Source organism: Hemibagrus wyckioides, linkage group LG13 (genome assembly GCF_019097595.1).
Source record: "Hemibagrus wyckioides isolate EC202008001 linkage group LG13, SWU_Hwy_1.0, whole genome shotgun sequence".
NCBI lineage: Eukaryota > Metazoa > Chordata > Actinopteri > Siluriformes > Bagridae > Hemibagrus > Hemibagrus wyckioides.
Genome location: NC_080722.1, coordinates 10400001 through 10419466, shown reverse-complemented (window position 1 = coordinate 10419466; position 19466 = coordinate 10400001). Strand labels below are relative to the sequence as shown.

The 19466-nt window shown below is 41.9% G+C and overlaps 2 protein-coding genes across 3 annotated transcripts in view; both read right to left on the bottom strand.

Annotated features, from left to right (window-relative positions):
• The window catches only part of LOC131363683 (testican-2-like), a 40539-nt gene extending 39206 nt beyond the window's left edge, over nt 1-1333 (bottom strand). Inside the window, exon 1 of the mRNA XM_058406438.1 lies at nt 988-1333. Within this exon, the coding sequence (XP_058262421.1) occupies nt 988-1182 (195 nt within the window). The 5' untranslated portion in view covers nt 1183-1333. The remainder of the gene's footprint in view (nt 1-987) is intronic.
• A 12245-nt stretch (nt 1334-13578) lies between these two features.
• Nucleotides 13579-19466, bottom strand: part of ascc1 (activating signal cointegrator 1 complex subunit 1) — a 16050-nt gene continuing 10162 nt past the window's right edge. For both annotated transcript variants that reach the window (XM_058406864.1, XM_058406862.1), the window contains exons 9-10: nt 16307-16380; nt 13579-14041 (exon numbers count right to left, since the gene is read on the bottom strand). In XM_058406864.1, coding sequence (XP_058262847.1) covers nt 13925-14041; nt 16307-16380 — 191 coding nt within the window. In that variant the 3' untranslated portion in view covers nt 13579-13924. The remainder of the gene's footprint in view (nt 14042-16306; nt 16381-19466) is intronic.

Below are 19466 nucleotides of genomic sequence, written 5' to 3'. Positions count from 1 at the left end.
GCAAGACAACGACAAACAACAATCTTCATGGTCATCTAGACTGATGACGGATATGTAATTAGGTTACAATAATAAATAAAATTACGCACTGAATATATCCTGGATGTGGAACGTTCAATGACTCTTGAAAAACATTTCTCAATAATAAATGACACAATATTTCCTGTGTGTGTGTGTGTGTTTTGTTTAAGATGTTGTTAGGAAAGGTCAATTTATGATGCCAGACCAAATAAACAAAGTATGGTGTTTTGTGATGTACTGTTTAGTGCGTAAGTGTGCAGGTGTGGACACAGGTACGGTCAGGGGTCAGTACTGTTAGTGCTTACTATGTAGTAGAGTAGTATGCGGTTTTGGGGGTAGAATTGTTTATCAAAACAAGCCGAGCGTCTGTTTGCGACTCGGGCGTGGCGACAATCGACTAATTTCACCGCTTTATTGGCAGGTGATCCAGTAAGGTCTTGAAATATAACCTCTCAGACCACTTTTTTAACCCCAAAAACGGCGGTAGGTTTGAGGGACAGGTCAATGTTTTCGAGTGAGAGAGACACAAATGAAATTGTGTACCAGGCAGTTTCGAGTAACTCACCTGAGAGAAATAGCGCACGCGCACGCTTAGATATGCAAACATGCCCCTGTCTAATAAATACGCCAGCGCGTGAAATTTATAAACAAAATAAATTTGATTGCGAAATAACCGAACTAAAATCCGATTTCACGTGAGAAAAAAACATATATATATATATATATATATATATATATATATATATATATATATATATAGATAGATAGATAGATAGATAGATAGATAACGGATGAATTTAGAGGCTGACTTACCAAATAAGACACACACACATCATTATTCCTTATGAACATTACAGGGATATTACAGTGAAGTCTATTTGTTTTGTCCTAACGCATGTGATAAATGAAACTCGTATAAAAAAAAATAAAAGAAAGAAAGAAAGAAAGAAAAAGATGCGAGCTCACGTCTCTGAAGCGGTTCCAGTGCTTTATCTTGCGGCTGTACTGGGAGATAGTAGACAGCCATTGCTCGTCTTCCAGGAAATTGCCGCCGGTATTGTCCGGCTCTTTTCCGCTCCGCACAGCGCCCTGGACACCGCAGCATCCCGCCAAGACGAAGAGCAGGACGTGGAGAAGCACTGCACTCCTTAAACCGGCCATCTGTCCTGTGTGTGTGGAGTAAAGAGGTCTCTCTATCGTCCTAGTGCACACATACACACTGCTCAGTGAACAGTGAGGGATAATGATGTCTTCAGGCAGGAGCGTGTAGAGGTGTGTGTGTGTGTGTGTGTCTCTCTCTCTCTCTTTCTCTCTCTCTCTCGCACATAGCACACACACCCGGAAAAAGAGAGATGTACGACAATGGGGAGAGACAAAATGTACTAATTTATTTAGTTCCATCATATACACCGACCAGCCATAACATTATGAGCACTGACTGGTGAAGTGAATAACACTGATTACCTCCTCATCATGGCACCTGTTAGTGGGTGGGATATATTAGGCAGCAAGTGAACGTTTTCTCCTCAAAGTTGATGTGTTAGGAGCAGGAAAAATGGGCAAGGGTAAAAATTTGAAGGAGTTTGACAAGCGCCAAATTGTGATGGCTAGATGACTGGATCAGTATATCTCCAAAACTGCAGCTCTTTTGGGGTGTTCCCGGTCTGCAGTGGTCAGTATCTATCAAAGGTGCTCCAAGGAAGGAACAGTGATGACCCAGCGATCCAACAGATGACCTACTGTTGCTCAAAATGCTGAAAAAGTTAATGCTGGTTCTGATAGAAAGGTGTCAGAATACACAGTGACAGGTCAGGGCTGTTTTGGTAGCAAAAAGATGGACCAACACAATATTAGGCAGGTGGTCATAATGTTATGTTTGATTGGTTTATAAGCAGCCAGAAACCAACATATCTATATTGTCTAGCCTTTCTCATGGATGCTACTACAAGATCAATGTGATGTCAATACACAAACTTCCTGTTTCTAGATGTATGATAATTATAGCACCCATATAATGGCATCAGACTCTAGCAAATTCTTCAACTATACTGCACTGTTAGTATTCACTAGCTTTCCCACCCCCACACACATACACACCTCATTCATAATCCTCCTAAGTTTACAGAAATATATTATACCATGAACAGCGTACAGTTTTAAAATGTCTCCTTGTTACTTCAGGTTACTGTGTTTGTGTGGGTGGGTTTTCACATGCCAGTCATTCTGACTGCATTAAATATTTCATTCAGCAGTTAAAAATGGTTTCCAAATGTATATACTACAATCAGGAAGTAATATATAACTCAAATTAACCCAGATTACCTGCTATTGTTTTTTCAGAGGACGAAGACATGCTATTATTTTTCTTTCTTTTTAAAATCTAGGTGAAAATCGGACAAATAACAAGGACTCGGTATAAATTACAGGCAAGCATAAATGCAAATAATCCACAGTGAAGATTTCTTCAATAACATCAATATCATCTACATATAAGGTATAATTACGACAGTCAATCAATAATGATTTTTCCCCCACTGTATCTCTGACAGCGCTTCAACTAAAGCTGTGTAAATATTCATTAAAGCACTGTACTGACAACATGCAAAGGCTGAGAGCATGGTGGTGTAAATCTTGTCAAATTAATACTTAAAGAAATATTAGACACCTGACAGTATCTGTCTCTGTGTTCTGTGCATATAGTCAGTGCATTTGGATCCTCCATGTTTGTGTCTTTTTCCGAAACATAAATTAAGCCTAGTGTTGAACCCTGTTCATTTGCATGCTTCTTAAGGAATGGCCTTTTTAACACAAGTGAGAACTGGATTCATGTTGATACATTTACATGTTCTATATTTAGATATCTTTACATAATCGTAGAAAGCAGAAACCTAAAGTTCTTTGAGCTATGATTGATGCATCTACAGCACCATCCTTTTGGTCAGGGTAATATTCCAGATTGTCTTCATTAAGGTCATTGAATTCAGGCTGTCCACAAAGACCATTTGCGAAAATCCCAACACACTGGGCACCATTTGGATGCAGAAATCATTGACACTTCAAAACAAGAGAACAAAGAAAGATATTCATTTACAAAAGTGCAACCAGGATGTGCTTTTTTTTGCGTTTGGTTGTTTTTCTGAGCAAATTTTTGCAGGCTCTAAAAAAAGGCATGTTTACAGTTTAATAATACTATAATAATAATACTATTCAGCTTCTCTTTAACTTTACCTTAGTGCTGAGGTAATGTTTATTGTAATTGTAACTGTAACGTAATATTTGGTAAGACTGGATGTATAGTCAGATTGCACCTTGCTCAGGCTTGGATCTAAGCTTAGGTTGAGGTTACAGACATGTTCTCTACAGCTCTGAAGAGCAGACAAATCCAGAATCATGTCAACCAGCCAATCCAGCAAACTCAGAAACACATACACTGATAAGGCATAACATTATGTGGTTGGTCCCCCTTTAGCTGCCAAAACAGCCCTGACCCATCCTGCACTGTGTATTCTGACACCTTTCTATCAGAAAGGATCACACAGGCCAGCCTTCACTCCCCATGTGCATCAGTGAGCCTTGACTGCCCATGACCCTGTCACCGGTTCACCACTGTTCCTTCCTTGGACCACTTTTGATAGATACTGACCACTGCAGACCGGGAACACCCCACAAGAGCTGCAGTTTTGGAGATGCTCTGATCCAGTGGTCTAGCCATCACAATTTGGCCCTTGTCAAAGTCACTCAAATCCTTACGCTTGCCCCTTTTTCCTGCTTCTAACACATCAACTTTGAGGACAAATGTTCACCTGCTGCCTAATATATCCCACCCACTAACAGGTGCCATGATGAGGAGATGATCAGTCTTATTCACCTCACCTGTCAGTGCTCATAATGTTATGCCTGATTGGTGTATAGCGAGAACACGGAACTGGTTTAGCTATATGTTTAGCTATATGTTTATTAATAGCAATTCTTCATCAATGGATCATTTTAGAGCAGTAACTATTCAAAAAAAAAACAGAATTTTTACTGTATTTAGCAGACTTCTTTATCCAGAATCATGTGGAAGAACATTGGAAGGTTGAAACGAAGACATGCAGCTGCATTCTGAATCAGTTGCAAGGGTCAGTAGGCACGCAGGGGCAGACCTGTCAGGAACGAAGTGCAGTAGTCCAGTCTCAAGATGACAAGGGACAAGCACCTGAGTGGCCTCTGTGGACAGAACAGGCTGGAGCCTTCTGATGTTATAAAGGAGAAACCTGCATGACCGAGTCAGTATAGCGAGTGAGGAGAGAAGGATAAAGCTGGTGGATTACATAAACAATATCCAATTTGTTTGATTTGAGTTTTAAGCTGTAATGTGATGTGTAATGTAATGAGAGTAAAGTAGGTTATTATAGCTGAGAGTTTCTAAAACCTGTGAAGAGCTTTAAAAAGGGTGGAGGCAAGTTCAATGGCACATTAAAGGCTTATTAGAGAATCTGACTGATTTGACTCACTTAATGTCTCACTGCTATAAATGTATCTTCTTTATTATGGGTTTGTGTAGACATTTGCAGTTATAGCACAGTACTGCAGAAAGTCTTTGTGAGATTAAAAATACAGTGTATAACGGGAGATCTTCTTAATGAAGCATGAATAAGCGTGCAGGTGATGAGTAACTGGTGATGAATGATGGCTGTAGGAGATGAGTACAGAGCAGATGTTTAGAGCTGAACAAGCCTGTGGCCTTAGGACTCATTTATTGAGTGGGCTGGAAAGTGTTCAGGCTGCATTACATGTACAACTGTCTCACACACATTCCAATTTAAACAAGGTGTGAGGAAAGCACAAAAGTCTTGAATCGTATCTGATATAAGCTCGTATGTAAGCTGGTCGGAAGTTATTTTGAGGGTTTTCAAATAAACGCATCAGTTATGCTGCAGAGTGGAGGAGGATTTGCCGGAAAGCACTGCAATCTTTCTTAGTTTAATTACAGAAAATAACGTGACTTACGTAGTTGATAGCGTATTAAAACGACAGTGTTTTGTAGTTTCAAGTAACCAGACATCCAGCAGCTGTCATGTGATGGATAATCTTCACTCAGGATATTCTCTGAGACGTGTTTTTCTTTGTTTTTTTGAGTTCATGTGCAAATGATCGTTGTAAGAGTGAGAGAGAAAACAAATTCCAACCGCAATTGCACCTTATTGCAGCGAACCCTTTAAACCTTCTCTAATAACACATCAAAACCTCACCAGCATCAGTAAAGGCAGGAACTTGCCACAATCCACCCACATATTAATCATTTCCCCTGGTTTTGCTCTGAAAGCTTTTAAACAGCAACAGTTTTTAATGAGCACAAATCCATTAACGCTTTGTTATCTATGTATTATCATGCATCAGTAAACTGTTGGGATAATTACAAATTCGAAAGGGGCTCATGGTTTTCAAGTGCAAACTCTCATATTAAAAATTTACCTTTTAATCCCTTTGGAGACATGTTAGGATTTTAGAATAGCTTTTGCAAAAACCCAACGAAACTGTTGATCATTTATTATGTTTGTCATTTCCAGATGGTATAAAGATGAACATTTTGTCTTCTCTTATTTGTTTTCTAATTCATTTTCTGATATTTATCTCAACTGTCGTCTATAAATCTATAGCTTTGTATTATACTACTATATGCTTAGTATTTGTCCTCCATTTATCTGTGAATGTTACCTGAACATCTGCCAGCGCATCTTCAGCTTTCCCTGCAGCAGTTATGACTAATTATACTACAGCGCTGTTGAATTTGATTTAGAAGGTGTCAGGTGTTGATTAAATTCCTTTAACAGCAGCTCTGACAGTAGTGCCAGCTACAAGACATAATAAATGTTGATATGAATGCACTCTTACTAATGCTATAGACTGTATGTGATTGTTGCTATAGTAACAAGATAGACAGGTATCTGACAAACACTCCATACAAGTCGATTAAAATCCTGTGTAATTGTTGATATGATGAATCTGTGAGAGATCTTTATTAAGCGGTCTCCAGTGTCAGTGCTTCGAAACAGTCAGTGGTAAAGCTGTTCCTTTAAGTTTTCTGTAGAAAAGTCTTCAAGTCAAAGGGTTTTGTGGATTTTTTTGTCTTTCGCTGTAAACCGAATTTTTTTTTTTTTTTGTCTCATTAGCCTTAAGGAGCCAAAAAAGAGGCTGGTTCAGGATATGACTGCTATATTTCTGCTATAACAGAAGTGATAACAGGAACTAACTTGCTTTGCATACAGTCCCTGCTGAATCTGTTGGAAATGCAAGGCCAATTCATGTATTTGTGCTACACACCAAATACATTTGAGTTATATCAAAAGAGGGATACGAGTTGAGAGTTTATGATTTCAGCTTTTAGTTCCTCATACACTGTCTTGCCAAAGGTTTTGGGACGTCTGCCTTTACATGCACATGAATGTAATATGGAGTTCGCCAGCCCTTTGCAGCTATAACAGCTTCAACTACAACTCCTCTGGTAAGGTTTTCCACAAGGTTTAGGAGAGGTGTTTATGAGAATTTTTGACCATTCCTCTAGAAGCGCATTCGCAAGGTCAGGCACTGATCTTGGACAAGAAGGTCTGGCTCACAGTCTATGCTCTAATTCATCCCAGAGGTATTCTATAAGGTTGAGGTCAGGACTCTATGAAGTTCCTCCACACCAAACTCCCTCATCCATGTCTTTATGGACCTTGCTTTGTGTACTGGTGTGCAGTCATGTTGGAACAGGAAGGGGTCATCCCCAAACTGTTCACACAAAGTTAGGAGCATGAAATTGTCCAAAATGTTTGAAGCATTAAGAGTTACTTTCACTGGAACTAAGGGGCCAAGCCCAACCCCTGAAAAACAACACCTGAATTCAATAATTTGGGGGGGTGTCCCAAAATGTTTGGCAGTATAGTGTATTTGCATCTAGACATGTTCAACAACACAAAACATAGAACCCAGAGGTCTTGAAGTAAATTGATGTTGTTGTCATCCTTCAGCTGCTTCCTGTTCGGGATCACCACAGCAGACCATCTAATCTGCATATTTGATTTTGGCACAAGGTTGATGTTGGATGCCCTGCCTCTCCCATTTTATCTGGGCTTGGGGCCGGCACTGGGAGTTGACCCCTCAGCTGGGTTGGTTCCCTGCAAGGGATTCAAGCCTGAGCCACAGCGGTGAGAGCGTGGGATCCTTAGCTGCTGGACCACTGGGGACCACCAGATATACAATAAAGCAAACATCATTATTTGGTTTGTGTCTCACTGATAACATCAATTTGTTAGTTTCATCTTTTGTGATGCTTTTCTAGGCTTTAACTTTCAGTTGCTGTTTGTTCCTGAGGTTTTCTCTCCTCAATCTCTGGTTGTATTGCTCTCCTAAAAATTGGGAGGTCTGATATAAAATCTATGCTCCATGTTGTTTAACACATCCATATATAAATACCAGTAAAAAACTGCTAAAATTCTCATATTCATCTTTTGGTACCAAACCCAAATGTCTGCAGTCTACAGCAAATAAAACAAGTGAATGGGCCTTGCCTTTTCAATAGTTTTGGAGGAGACTGTATGTTCTGCAACATTAAACTTAACTAATCTCAATCTACTGCATCTACCACAATAATACATTCAATATACAGCATTTCCCTGCTCCGGGAAAAGAATAAAAAGGTCATTTACTACAAATTCACTCATAATGGAAGCCTAAGCACAGCTACTGGAGCGTCAATAAAGGTTTCTGCAAAGCTCTTGTTTTTGTAGGAGGTTTTCATGAATTGCATGAAATGTCATGGTATTTGTATAAAGCTGTAAATCTGTGTAATTCATCCCTTTCAGATACAGGACTAGTTTTCTTCAGTTTGTGGTTATGCACTACTAATGTAGTCCATAAATCTCAATGTAAAAAAAAAAAAAAGCTCCTCACTTTCAATTAATCGATGGACGCTGCAAAGCCTGAGGGAAGAGTAAGAAGAAGAAAAAAAAAGAATTGTATTTAATCCATTGTTCCAGTGTAAGGAAGATGGGTCAAATTGTATACAGAATCATGGTTTATTGCCAAAATGAAATAACTGCCTTAAGACTTTGATTATAAATGAGTGTCGAGTCAACAATTTTCTCAGTTGAGAGAAAAGTGTTGAAACACGAGCTCTTGTCTCTAGAAATCACACATGCGCTACAGATGCTGTTTCAATATGACAACCCTAAAACAAGTGCCAAACTTAGCAGAGACAGCATCGTGCATAGAAATAGCTCTGATTCTGATAACAGCACGTAGAGTTCATTAGCATAATACGAACAGTGTGAAGATTAAATAATAACAAAGAACAGCAACAAAAAGAACATTATTACAAATGAAGCATGTTGCTGTATGCGCCCGAGCTTCGTGCTGTGGACGGTCAGGACATTAGTGAGAGGCTTTTTCTCAGATCTCAGCACTCAGGCTGCTGGACTAGAGGATCTGACGAGGCGCCTTCCACTGCTGACCACTAATTCTATAGATTACTGCAATTATCGACTTTTCCTTAATTACTTAGACCAGATCATTATTGTTGCTGCTGATCTTTGCACTTCTTTGTGTCACTAATTTGCTGATAGATCAACATTCAGAAATTCCTGGATTGAGAAAAATGCTCAGCTACCTGATCTAATTCCTCAAACCGACAATCGAGCAAAAAAAAAAAAAGAAGAAGAAGAGAGAAAGGAAGAAACACCCAAACACCAAAGTAAATGATCATGGTATGTCTCAAATGGCACACAAGCTACAAGATCCAAATCTCAAAGATGACGCAGCAAAGGAACAGATGTTTCCTATGTTCACTTTGCAGAGGCCCAGAAGTGTATGCCTACAGCAACGAAGGCTCATTAATCACGACCTATTGGAGGAGACATAAGATCAAGCCAAATCCTCTTGGGGTGAGTGCTGCAGCCTCAGGAGGAAGAGAGCTGACTAATTAACCAGTGTGAGAGAGACACAGAGAGACAGATGAAAGAGATGAAAAAGAGACATAATGCAGCAGACTGAACAGTGCTTCATTCTGCACAATGCTAATAGATTTAGTTTCAGATGTCTGTATTTAACAAATATCAATGGACCAGAAATATTAAATTTAGTGCAGAATGTTATGCAAAAAACAAGTGACTGTTGGATCCAGGGACTGATTACTGACCGGGCCTGTTGACCACATGTTCAGGAGCCCTGATCACTAGGAGGACCTTCATCAAGCATAGATTTGTGAAGTGAATGATTATACTGATTGGCCATTACATTACACTAGAACAATGAATGAAAATAATCTGAGCTGAATTTGTAACCGGTCCAGTCAGGTTTTGAATGTTTTTAACTGGACCTAGATAAGCAGATGGAAAAAAAAAAAAACTTGGACAACCATAAGTCCACTCTAAGTGTGTCAGTGAAAAAAATAACTAAAATTGTGAAGCCAAAGAACATTATTTTCCCTATGAAGTCAGATACCAAAACTAAAATGGGCCATAAAAGGATTAATAAGCCATTTGGTTATGTTCTTGTCACATTCTAGCAGATTGGAATAAAAATTGAGATAATCAATCAATCAGTCAATCAATCAATCATTGATGTGGACCACCAGCATTTAGCCATGACACTTGCCTGTCAGTTTCTGAAAGCTTTTTCTCTTACACTAGCATTTAATCCTTTCAAGCTTTTGTATATGTGTTTTAGGGATGTGGCTTGGGAAGGAACACTGAAGGAGTCTTAAAAGAAATCAAATCATTGACTATACTTGTACGTTTTGCAGCAGCAGTAATGAAATCTTTCATTCATTTATTCATACAGCTTCAGTAGCCTCTCTATCCTGAGTCACAGTGGATCCCAGGAACGCTGAGCATGAGGTCGGAATACACTTTGGATGGGACAGCAGTCCATTGTAAGGCACGATGTACACACACACACACACACACACACAAATTAAGTTAGCTAATAACCACCATATTTATGGGGAGAAACCTGAGAACCCCGAGGAATCTGAGTGAACAAAGGGGCAACACCACAGACTGGATTCTGGAGCTCTGAATTAGCAAACGTACCTCTATAACACCGTGATGAAATGAAAATGAATACGCTGTTATCACATTATCCATAGGCAGATAGAAACTAGTGAAAACACCTGATGAGAAGTGAGACTTGTTATAAAATGAAATAAGGTTTGCTAACCAGTGGTACTCTTTATTCATCAAAAAGCTCGACTCCTTACCCTGCAATAAAGCATAAGAATATGAGTTTAACTCATATTTAACTCATAACTTCATAACCTTTAGAGAACATGAATACAGAGCACAACTTGCTGCTCCATGCTAATCTAGTGCAGATGAATCAGTAGTAATGCAGTGGTTATGCTTTTGAGAGCCCCAGAGTGATTAGAGCCCCATTTTAGATGTATCACTTTAATAAAAGCTAATAGGAAGCAAGTAATATCTGCTATTCATGATAATTCAAACAGGTTCAATTAGCTCTTCAGGCGATGTGCAAACTTAGCTGAATAATTGAACGAAGGGGGGAAAAAGTTATGATTAGGTTAGATTTTAAAGATTAAATAGCTGAAAAACTCAACGTGCAATCATTTTATTGTATCAGTGACTCGCTCTCGGATCTTTTTACATCTGACCAGCAGCACTAAGAAACATTCACTTTAATGTATCATGTTTTCTCTTCTTGCTCTTTTTTTAAAAACCTGTTAGGAAGAAGACAGAGGCGCTGCAGTTGTGTATCTGTAAAGGAAAGTTGGCACTATATACATATCACTTATCAGCACAGGGCCCTAATTCATCTTCTCTGCAAAGCCAGCACAAAGCAATACAGACAGCATAAGGGTGGAGGCACGACTGCAATGAGTTGCATTGTGTGTGGCCTCAACTTTACAACCAAAAATAAAACGTAAAATCAGCTTTTGGCAAATATTCTTGCTGATTTCAAAGTTTATTGCAAACAACCTCCGTATTATTTCTCTAAATGCAGTAGATTAGCCACGGCTGAGACAGATTTGCTTTACAGAGAATGCTTCTAAATCTGTGATCTAATCTTGTTTACTCTGAACAAGCCTGCTCATGAACAGGTTTGAGCTTAGGGACTTGTTGTGTTGGCAACGAGTCCACCAATAGCTTCACAGAACAGAAAAATCCAGGAACAGGTCAAATCATCCAGATAACTTGTTAATATATGAAGAACGGACCAAGAAGATCAATTTAAAGCCCAGGATTGCCAGAGAACCAGAGCTGGCCTTTTGACTGGTTGGACTCAACTATAAATGTCTGGTATATAGAAAAAAAAACTAAAACTTTCATAATGGAAACAAAATGAATTAAATGAATCCCTATTGTGGATTAATACAGTTATCATACTTCCCATCATCACTATCCCAGTCCAGACTAATTCCTCATTTGTTTGTCATGGAAGAAATGAACCCTGTTATGTGTGTTTGAGAGGAAAGAACAGAGATTTAAGAATATAACCAACATAAAGATTTCATTCCTCAGCACTGAAATCGCTTGTACAGACTTAAGTGAGTAACGGGATGTAGTAAAGGACACAATAAATTTTGGAAAACATGTGTAAGCCATACAGTCTCCCAAGCAAACACTATTTCCCATTCAGGTGGGTTCATTAGCTCATGTTGTTTCTTCATGTTGGTTTACCCAGAAATACAAATGTTCATATTTAACAGTGCTTTGCCTGAAATAAAAACAGGCCTGATTAACGCTAACAATAAAGGTCCACCATTACAAAGGATCAGTCAAAGATACCTCATTAAACAAATCCCAGTCCAGGAAAAGAGCTTGCTTATTTAAAAGATTGAAATATAATTGGCCCCTAGACTCCAGTAACCACAGAGTGGTGTTATTCCAGTCAACCTCTCTGGACAGACACAAGAAAGTGCAGATGAGATTCTCTCTTTTTCTTTATGGAATAATAATCTCTAGCTCTGTCCCTCCCATCTGGCATACACTAAGCTTTTTGTAACGTAAAGATGGAGACATTTCAAACAGAAAAACATGCCCTTCAGACTGCACAATACACCGCTAGTTTTAAGCACTGTGATGCCCCCTGCTGGTCTCTGGAAGTGAAGACAGATATCTGACTAAAATTTTCCACTCAAACAATAGGTGAAAGCATCGAGGTCTAGAACAGCAGCAATTTTCCATGGAAGCAGACACACAGTGGCCTCCGAACAATGAGGAGGATGGAGAGGATGGCAGACTGGATTGTAAATATACTCACCATTCACTTTAACGCTTGTACACCTGCTCATTTCTGCAGTTATTCAATCAGCCAATCATCTAACAGCAGGAAGTCATACAGATACAGGTCAAGAGCTTCAGGAAAATGTTCACATAAAACATCAGAATTAGGAAAAATAAAATGTCATCTCTGTGGCATGGATGTTGGTGCCATATGGGCTGGTTTGAGTGTTTCAGAAACTACTGATCTCCAGAGATTTTCACTCAAACAACAAAAGAAATATTGAGTGAGTGACAGATCTGTGGGTGGAACAAGCATCTGAAGCCATCACAGGCACAAACTCACCCAAACTGGAGAGCTGTGCAATCTGAGATGCTTTTCCTGCTCTCCAAGGGTATAAAGAGTGCTTATTTCAGTTACTTTAGCTCAGATCAGTCTGGTCCTTCTCTCATCTCTCTCATCACCAAGGTGTTTCAGCCTGCAGACCCTCTCAGGATGTTGTGGTTGTGTGTGAAAATTCCAGATCAGCTGTTTCTGAAATACTCAAGTCAGCTCATATGGTTCCAACAACCATGCCATAGTTACAGACTTACAAAGTCACAGAGGTCACAATTTTTTCCCATTTTGATTTTTAATGTGAAAATTAACTAAAGCTCTTGACCTCTATTTCCATGACTTGAAGTGTTGTCCTGCTGCTATATGATTAGATAACTGCATAATTGAGCAGCTGTCTTCCTACTGTAGTAGACGTTGAGTGTATAAAGTAGATTGAAGTGTGTTTGTTTGACATTGAGTGTCTTTAAACTTGTTGGATATTACAGGAAGAGAGTCAGTGCAGATCTTTTCTCCAGTGGGGAATATTAGATATTTGTAACCAATGTACTGGCAAAAAAAAGCATTACTTTAAAATACAGTGTTACAATAAATGTAAAGAGCATCAATCTGTGTGTGTGCCAGCCAGGCAAAACATTATGACCACCTCCATAATATTGTGTAGGTCCCCCATTTGCTACTAAAACAGCCCTGACCCGTCATGCACCGAGTATTCTGACCCCTTTCTATCAGAACCAGCATTAACTTCTTCAGGATTTCAGCAACAGTAGCTCGTCTGTTGGATCGGATCACATGGGCCAGTGTAAATCCTTACGCTTGTCCATTTTTCCTGCTTCTAACACATCAACTTTGAGGACAAAATGTTCACTTGCTGCCTAATATATCCCACCCACTAACAGGTGCCATGATGAGGAGATAATCAGTGTTATTCACTTCACCAGTCAGTGCTCATAATGTTATGCCTGATCGGTGTATATATGTATTTATATATATATACTTGAGGGAAACAATCACAAAATGTAGACTGATAATGAAACAAATTTTAATGTAATAACATATAAAATTACATTTCCACCAAAAGCATGCATCACTGATATCAGGAACAGCATTTTCAGTTTACACTCTTTGAAAAAACAAACCTTTAGATAGTTACATATTCTCACCTAAAAGGGTTCTACTTGGATCCTTTCCCTGAACAGAGAGCCCTTAAGGTTTCAATGTGTCATTTTTTTGAGTGTGTAAAATCACCCACAATGGTGGGATATATACACTTCATAACAAAGAATACTCACTGTGAATCTATTCGATTCAATAAGTGTGTGTGTGTGTGTGTGTCTGTGTGTGTGTGTGTGTGTGTGTGTAGAGATCAGATGAAGGTGGCTCTCCCAGCAGATGAATAGTACCCTGTACAATCGGAGGAGAATCTCTGAGAGAGCTGCACTGAGTCCAGCTGACATTTACCAAAATTAAACTCCTTAAATCTCTGTGAAGAGAGAGAGAGAGAGAGAGAGAGAGAGAGAGAGAGTGAGACAAAGAGAGAGGGGAGCGAGAGAGAGAAAGAGAGAGAGAGACAGATAGAGACAGAGAGAGACAAAGAGAGAGGGGAGCAAGAGAGAGAGAGGAAAAATAGTGACACAGAGAGAGACAAAGAGACAAAGAGAGGGGAGCAAGAGAGAGAGAGAGGAGAGAGAGCGAGACAGAGACACAGAGGGAGACAGAGAAAGAAAGAGAGAGAGAGAATTAAATGACACTATAAAAAGAATTGCTAAAAATTATTTTATTGATAAATTAGTAAATTATTATGCAACATAATTATGTATAATTTAGCATTGTACATAAACTCTGTATGCTGTTCTCTGCTTATCTCTACGATATTCTTGTAATGAGATGCTCACATCACCCATTTAACTATCAAGGATATCTGTGAGGAACGGACTAAACTACACTTCTGGGAAGTGTGTAAACTGCTGCTGAACACAGTGTACTTGTTGGACTCCAAACAAAAAAACAACTTGCAATTCTGCTACCACCAGTAGGGGGCAGCTCAGTGCAAATGGAGCCTAAGTATACATGAGGAATGTGACAGCTTTACACAGTGCAGATGTGAACAAAGACGCATGACCAGTGCCGTCCATTTAATGTTAAACATGCAGAAGACTTAATAGATTATGGTGACAAAAACATGTCTCTGGGTGACAGAGTGGAGATTTAGTTTAAAATCACTCGCTAAAAGAGAAATACGGACTTTTTCCTCGACAGCCAAGAGGCTTTTATTGTTATTTCAAACATGTATAGCTGATGCAGCACACAGTGAAATAAAACAACATTCCTCCAGGACCCTGGTGTCACATAAGACAACACAGAACCAAAGGCTGAAAAGTGATAGATAGATAGATAAATAAATAAATAACCTATAGAGTGTAACCATGTTAGTTAATGTAGCATATACTGTTCATCTAACTGTCCATGAGAAAACCCTTAGTGTTACACATTTCTGTATAATACAAGCTAAGCAAAATGTTACAGAATTTGTGTATTTTATCGTATTTTATCTTCTCACTATCTGACACATCACCACACTTCTGATATATTACCACACTGTGTTTGTGTGCGAGTGTGTGTGTGAGAGTGTGTGTGTGTGTGTATGAGTGGGGGGGGGGTAGGTGTGTATGAGAGAGAGAGAGAGAGAGAGTGACTGTGTGTGTGTGTGTGTGGGTGTGGGTGGGGGGGGGGGTAGGTGTGTATGAGAGAGAGAGAGAAAGAGAGAGAGAGAGAGAGTGACTGTGTGAGTGTGAGTGGGGGGGGGGGGGGGTGGGTATGAGAGAGAGAGAGAGAGAGAGAGAGTGACTGTGTGTGTGTGTGTGAGTGGGGGGGGGGTAGGGGTGTATGAGAGAGAGAGAGAGAAAGAGAAAGAGAGAGAGAGTGACTGTGTGTGTGTGTGTGTGTGTGTGTGAGTGGGGGGGTGGGTAGGTGTGTATGAGAGAGAGAGAGAGAGAGAGAGTGACTGTGTGTGTGTGTGTGAGTGAGTGGGGGGTGGGTAGGTGTGTATGAGAGAGAGAGAGAGAGAGAGAGAGAGAGAGAGAGAGTGAGTGTGTGTGTGTGTGTGTGTGAGTGGGGGGGTGGGTAGGTGTGTATGAGAGAGAGTGACTGTGTGTGTGTGTGTGACTGGGGGGGTGGGTAGGTGTGTATGAGAGAGAGAGAGAGAGAGAGAGAGAGAGAGAGAGAGAGTGACTGTGTGTGTGTGTGTGTGTGTGTGTGTGTGAGTGAGTTTGGTCTGGTCAATTTATTTTTTACAGTTTAGTGTAAGATTTATGTGAGGGGATTGCATTAATTAACCGTATTTGTAGTTATGTCAATAGAAAGTCCCTTTCTAGAAGAAAAGGAACACAAGTGTGTGTGTGTGTGTGTGTGTGTGTGTGTGTGTGTGTGTGACTTCCTATCCGATATCAAACACACACCAAAAAAAAAAGACAGACAGAGAGACATTCTCAAGTGTTAGTAGTAAAACTCTTGTGCAATACTGTGTATGTACTCAGTCCTGCTGCACCTGTGGCTGTACATTAGCCCTGCTGTTTGTGTTCTTGTCCTTGTTATTGCACTCGCTATCCTTCTGATAAAAGTACACTGAGAGCTTGGCACCTGTGTGGAAATGCTTCAACGTGTATTTCCCAGTAGAGCCTGGTTAACAAATTCTGCATGATGTATTTAAAGGAAAGTTTCACAGAGGAGCTGCAGTAATCAGTCCTACCTCCAAAATGTTCCTGGCATCAAAAGCTTCACGATCTTTCATACTGGGCCTTCCTGCACCTCCTTTATCCTCCACTGAAACACAATGAAGGTGATTATAGGAGAAGAAAAAAATACAATGCGTTACCAGCCCAACTTTTATCTGCACACTTCCTTTATAATACGTGACAGTGAAGGTGTAGAGTCACTCTCTCATGTCGTTCAAACAGATTCTCGCTAGTGTAACTCAAACACAGCACTCACAACAATAACAACAATGACAACAATGACAAATGAAGCAAGCAAGACACGTACTGAGCTGGAGTCCGGCGTCAGACCTGGGAAACAGGACTAGACTGGACTTAGAGAGCAAAGTGGCAGTTTGTGTACTAGTGCAGAGATGACCACTTTCCACTCGATGCAGCTCAAAGAGCTCTTTGTTAGCCAAGTGGAAAAACACACTCGCTCACACAACACACACCCGCTCACACAACACACACCCGCTCACACAACACACACTCGCTCACACAACACACTCGCTCACACAACACACTCGCTCACACAACACACTCGCTCACACAACACACACCCGCTCACACAACACACACCCGCTCACACAACACACACTCGCTCACACAACACACTCGCTCACACAACACACTCGCTCACACAACACACACCCGCTCACACAACACACACCCGCTCACACAACACACACCCGCTCACACAACACACACCCGCTCACACAACACACACTCGCTCACACAACACACACTCGCTCACACAACACACACTCGCTCACACAACACACACTCGCTCACACAACACACACTCGCTCACACAACACACTCGCTCACACAACACACTCGCTCACACAACACACACCCGCTCACACAACACACACCCGCTCACACAACACACACCCGCTCACACAACACACACTCGCTCACACAACACACTCGCTCACACAACACACACCCGCTCACACAACACACACCCGCTCACACAACACACACCCGCTCACACAACACACACCCGCTCACACAACACACACCCGCTCACACAACACACACTCGCTCACACAACACACTCGCTCACACAACACACACCCGCTCACACAACACACACTCGCTCACACAACACACTCGCTCACACAACACACACCCGCTCACACAACACACACCCGCTCACACAACACACACCCGCTCACACAACACACACCCGCTCACACAACACACACCCGCTCACACAACACACACCCGCTCACACAACACACCCTCGCTCACACAACACACACTCGCTCACACAACACACACTCGCTCACACAACACACACTCGCTCACACAACACACACTCGCTCACACAACACACTCGCTCACACAACACACACTCGCTCACACAACACACTCGCTCACACAACACACACCCGCTCACACAACACACACCCGCTCACACAACACACACTCGCTCACACAACACACACCCGCTCACACAACACACACCCGCTCACACAACACACACCCGCTCACACAACACACTCGCTCACACAACACACACTCGCTCACACAACACACACCCGCTCACACAACACACTCGCTCACACAACACACACCCGCTCACACAAAACACACTCGCTCACACAACACACACCCGCTCACACAACACACACCCGCTCACACAACACACTCGCTCACACAACACACACCCGCTCACACAACACACACCCGCTCACACAACACACACCCGCTCACACAAAACACACTCGCTCACACAACACACTCGCTCACACAACACACACCCGCTCACACAACACACACCCGCTCACACAACACACACTCGCTCACACAACACACACTCGCTCACACAACACACACTCGCTCACACAACACACACTCGCTCACACAAAACACACTCGCTCACACAACACACTCGCTCACACAACACACACCCGCTCACACAACACACACTCGCTCACACAACACACACTCGCTCACACAACACACACTCGCTCACACAACACACACTCGCTCACACAACACACACTCGCTCACACAACACACACTCGCTCACACAACACACCCTCGCTCACACAACACACACTCGCTCACACAACACACCCGCTCACACAACACACACTCGCTCACACAACACACACTCGCTCACACAACACACACTCGCTCACACAACACACACTCGCTCACACAACACACACTCGCTCACACAACACACACTCGCTCACACAACACACACTCGCTCACACAACACACACTCGCTCACACAACACACACCCGCTCACACAACACACTCGCTCACACAACACACACTCGCTCACACAACACACACTCGCTCACACAACACACACTCGCTCACACAACACACACTCGCTCACACAACACACACCCGCTCACACAACACACTCGCTCACACAACACACCCTCGCTCACACAACACACACTCGCTCACACAACACACCCTCGCTCACACAACACACCCTCGCTCACACAACACACCCTCGCTCACACAACACACCCTCGCTCACACAACACACACTCGCTCACACAACACACACTCGCTCACACAACACACACTCGCTCACACAACACACACTCGCTCACACAAAACACACTCGCTCACACAACACACACTCGCTCACACAACACACACTCGCTCACACAACACACACTCGCTCACACAACACACACCCGCTCACACAACACACACTCGCTCACACAACACACACTCGCTCACACAACACACTCGCTCACACAACACACACCCGCTCACACAACACACTCGCTCACACAACACACACTCGCTCACACAACACACACTCGCTCACACAACACACCCTCGCTCACACAACACACTCGCTCACACAACACACCCTCGCTCACACAACACACACTCGCTCACACAACACACTCGCTCACACAACACACCCTCGCTCACACAACACACTCGCTCACACAACACACCCTCGCTCACACAACACACTCGCTCACACAACACACCCTCGCTCACACAACACACTCGCTCACACAACACACCCTTGCTCACACAACACACACTCGCTCACACAACACACTCGCTCACACAACACACCCTCGCTCACACAACACACCCTCGCTCACACACACTCGCTCACACAAAACACACTCGCTCACACAACACACCCTCGCTCA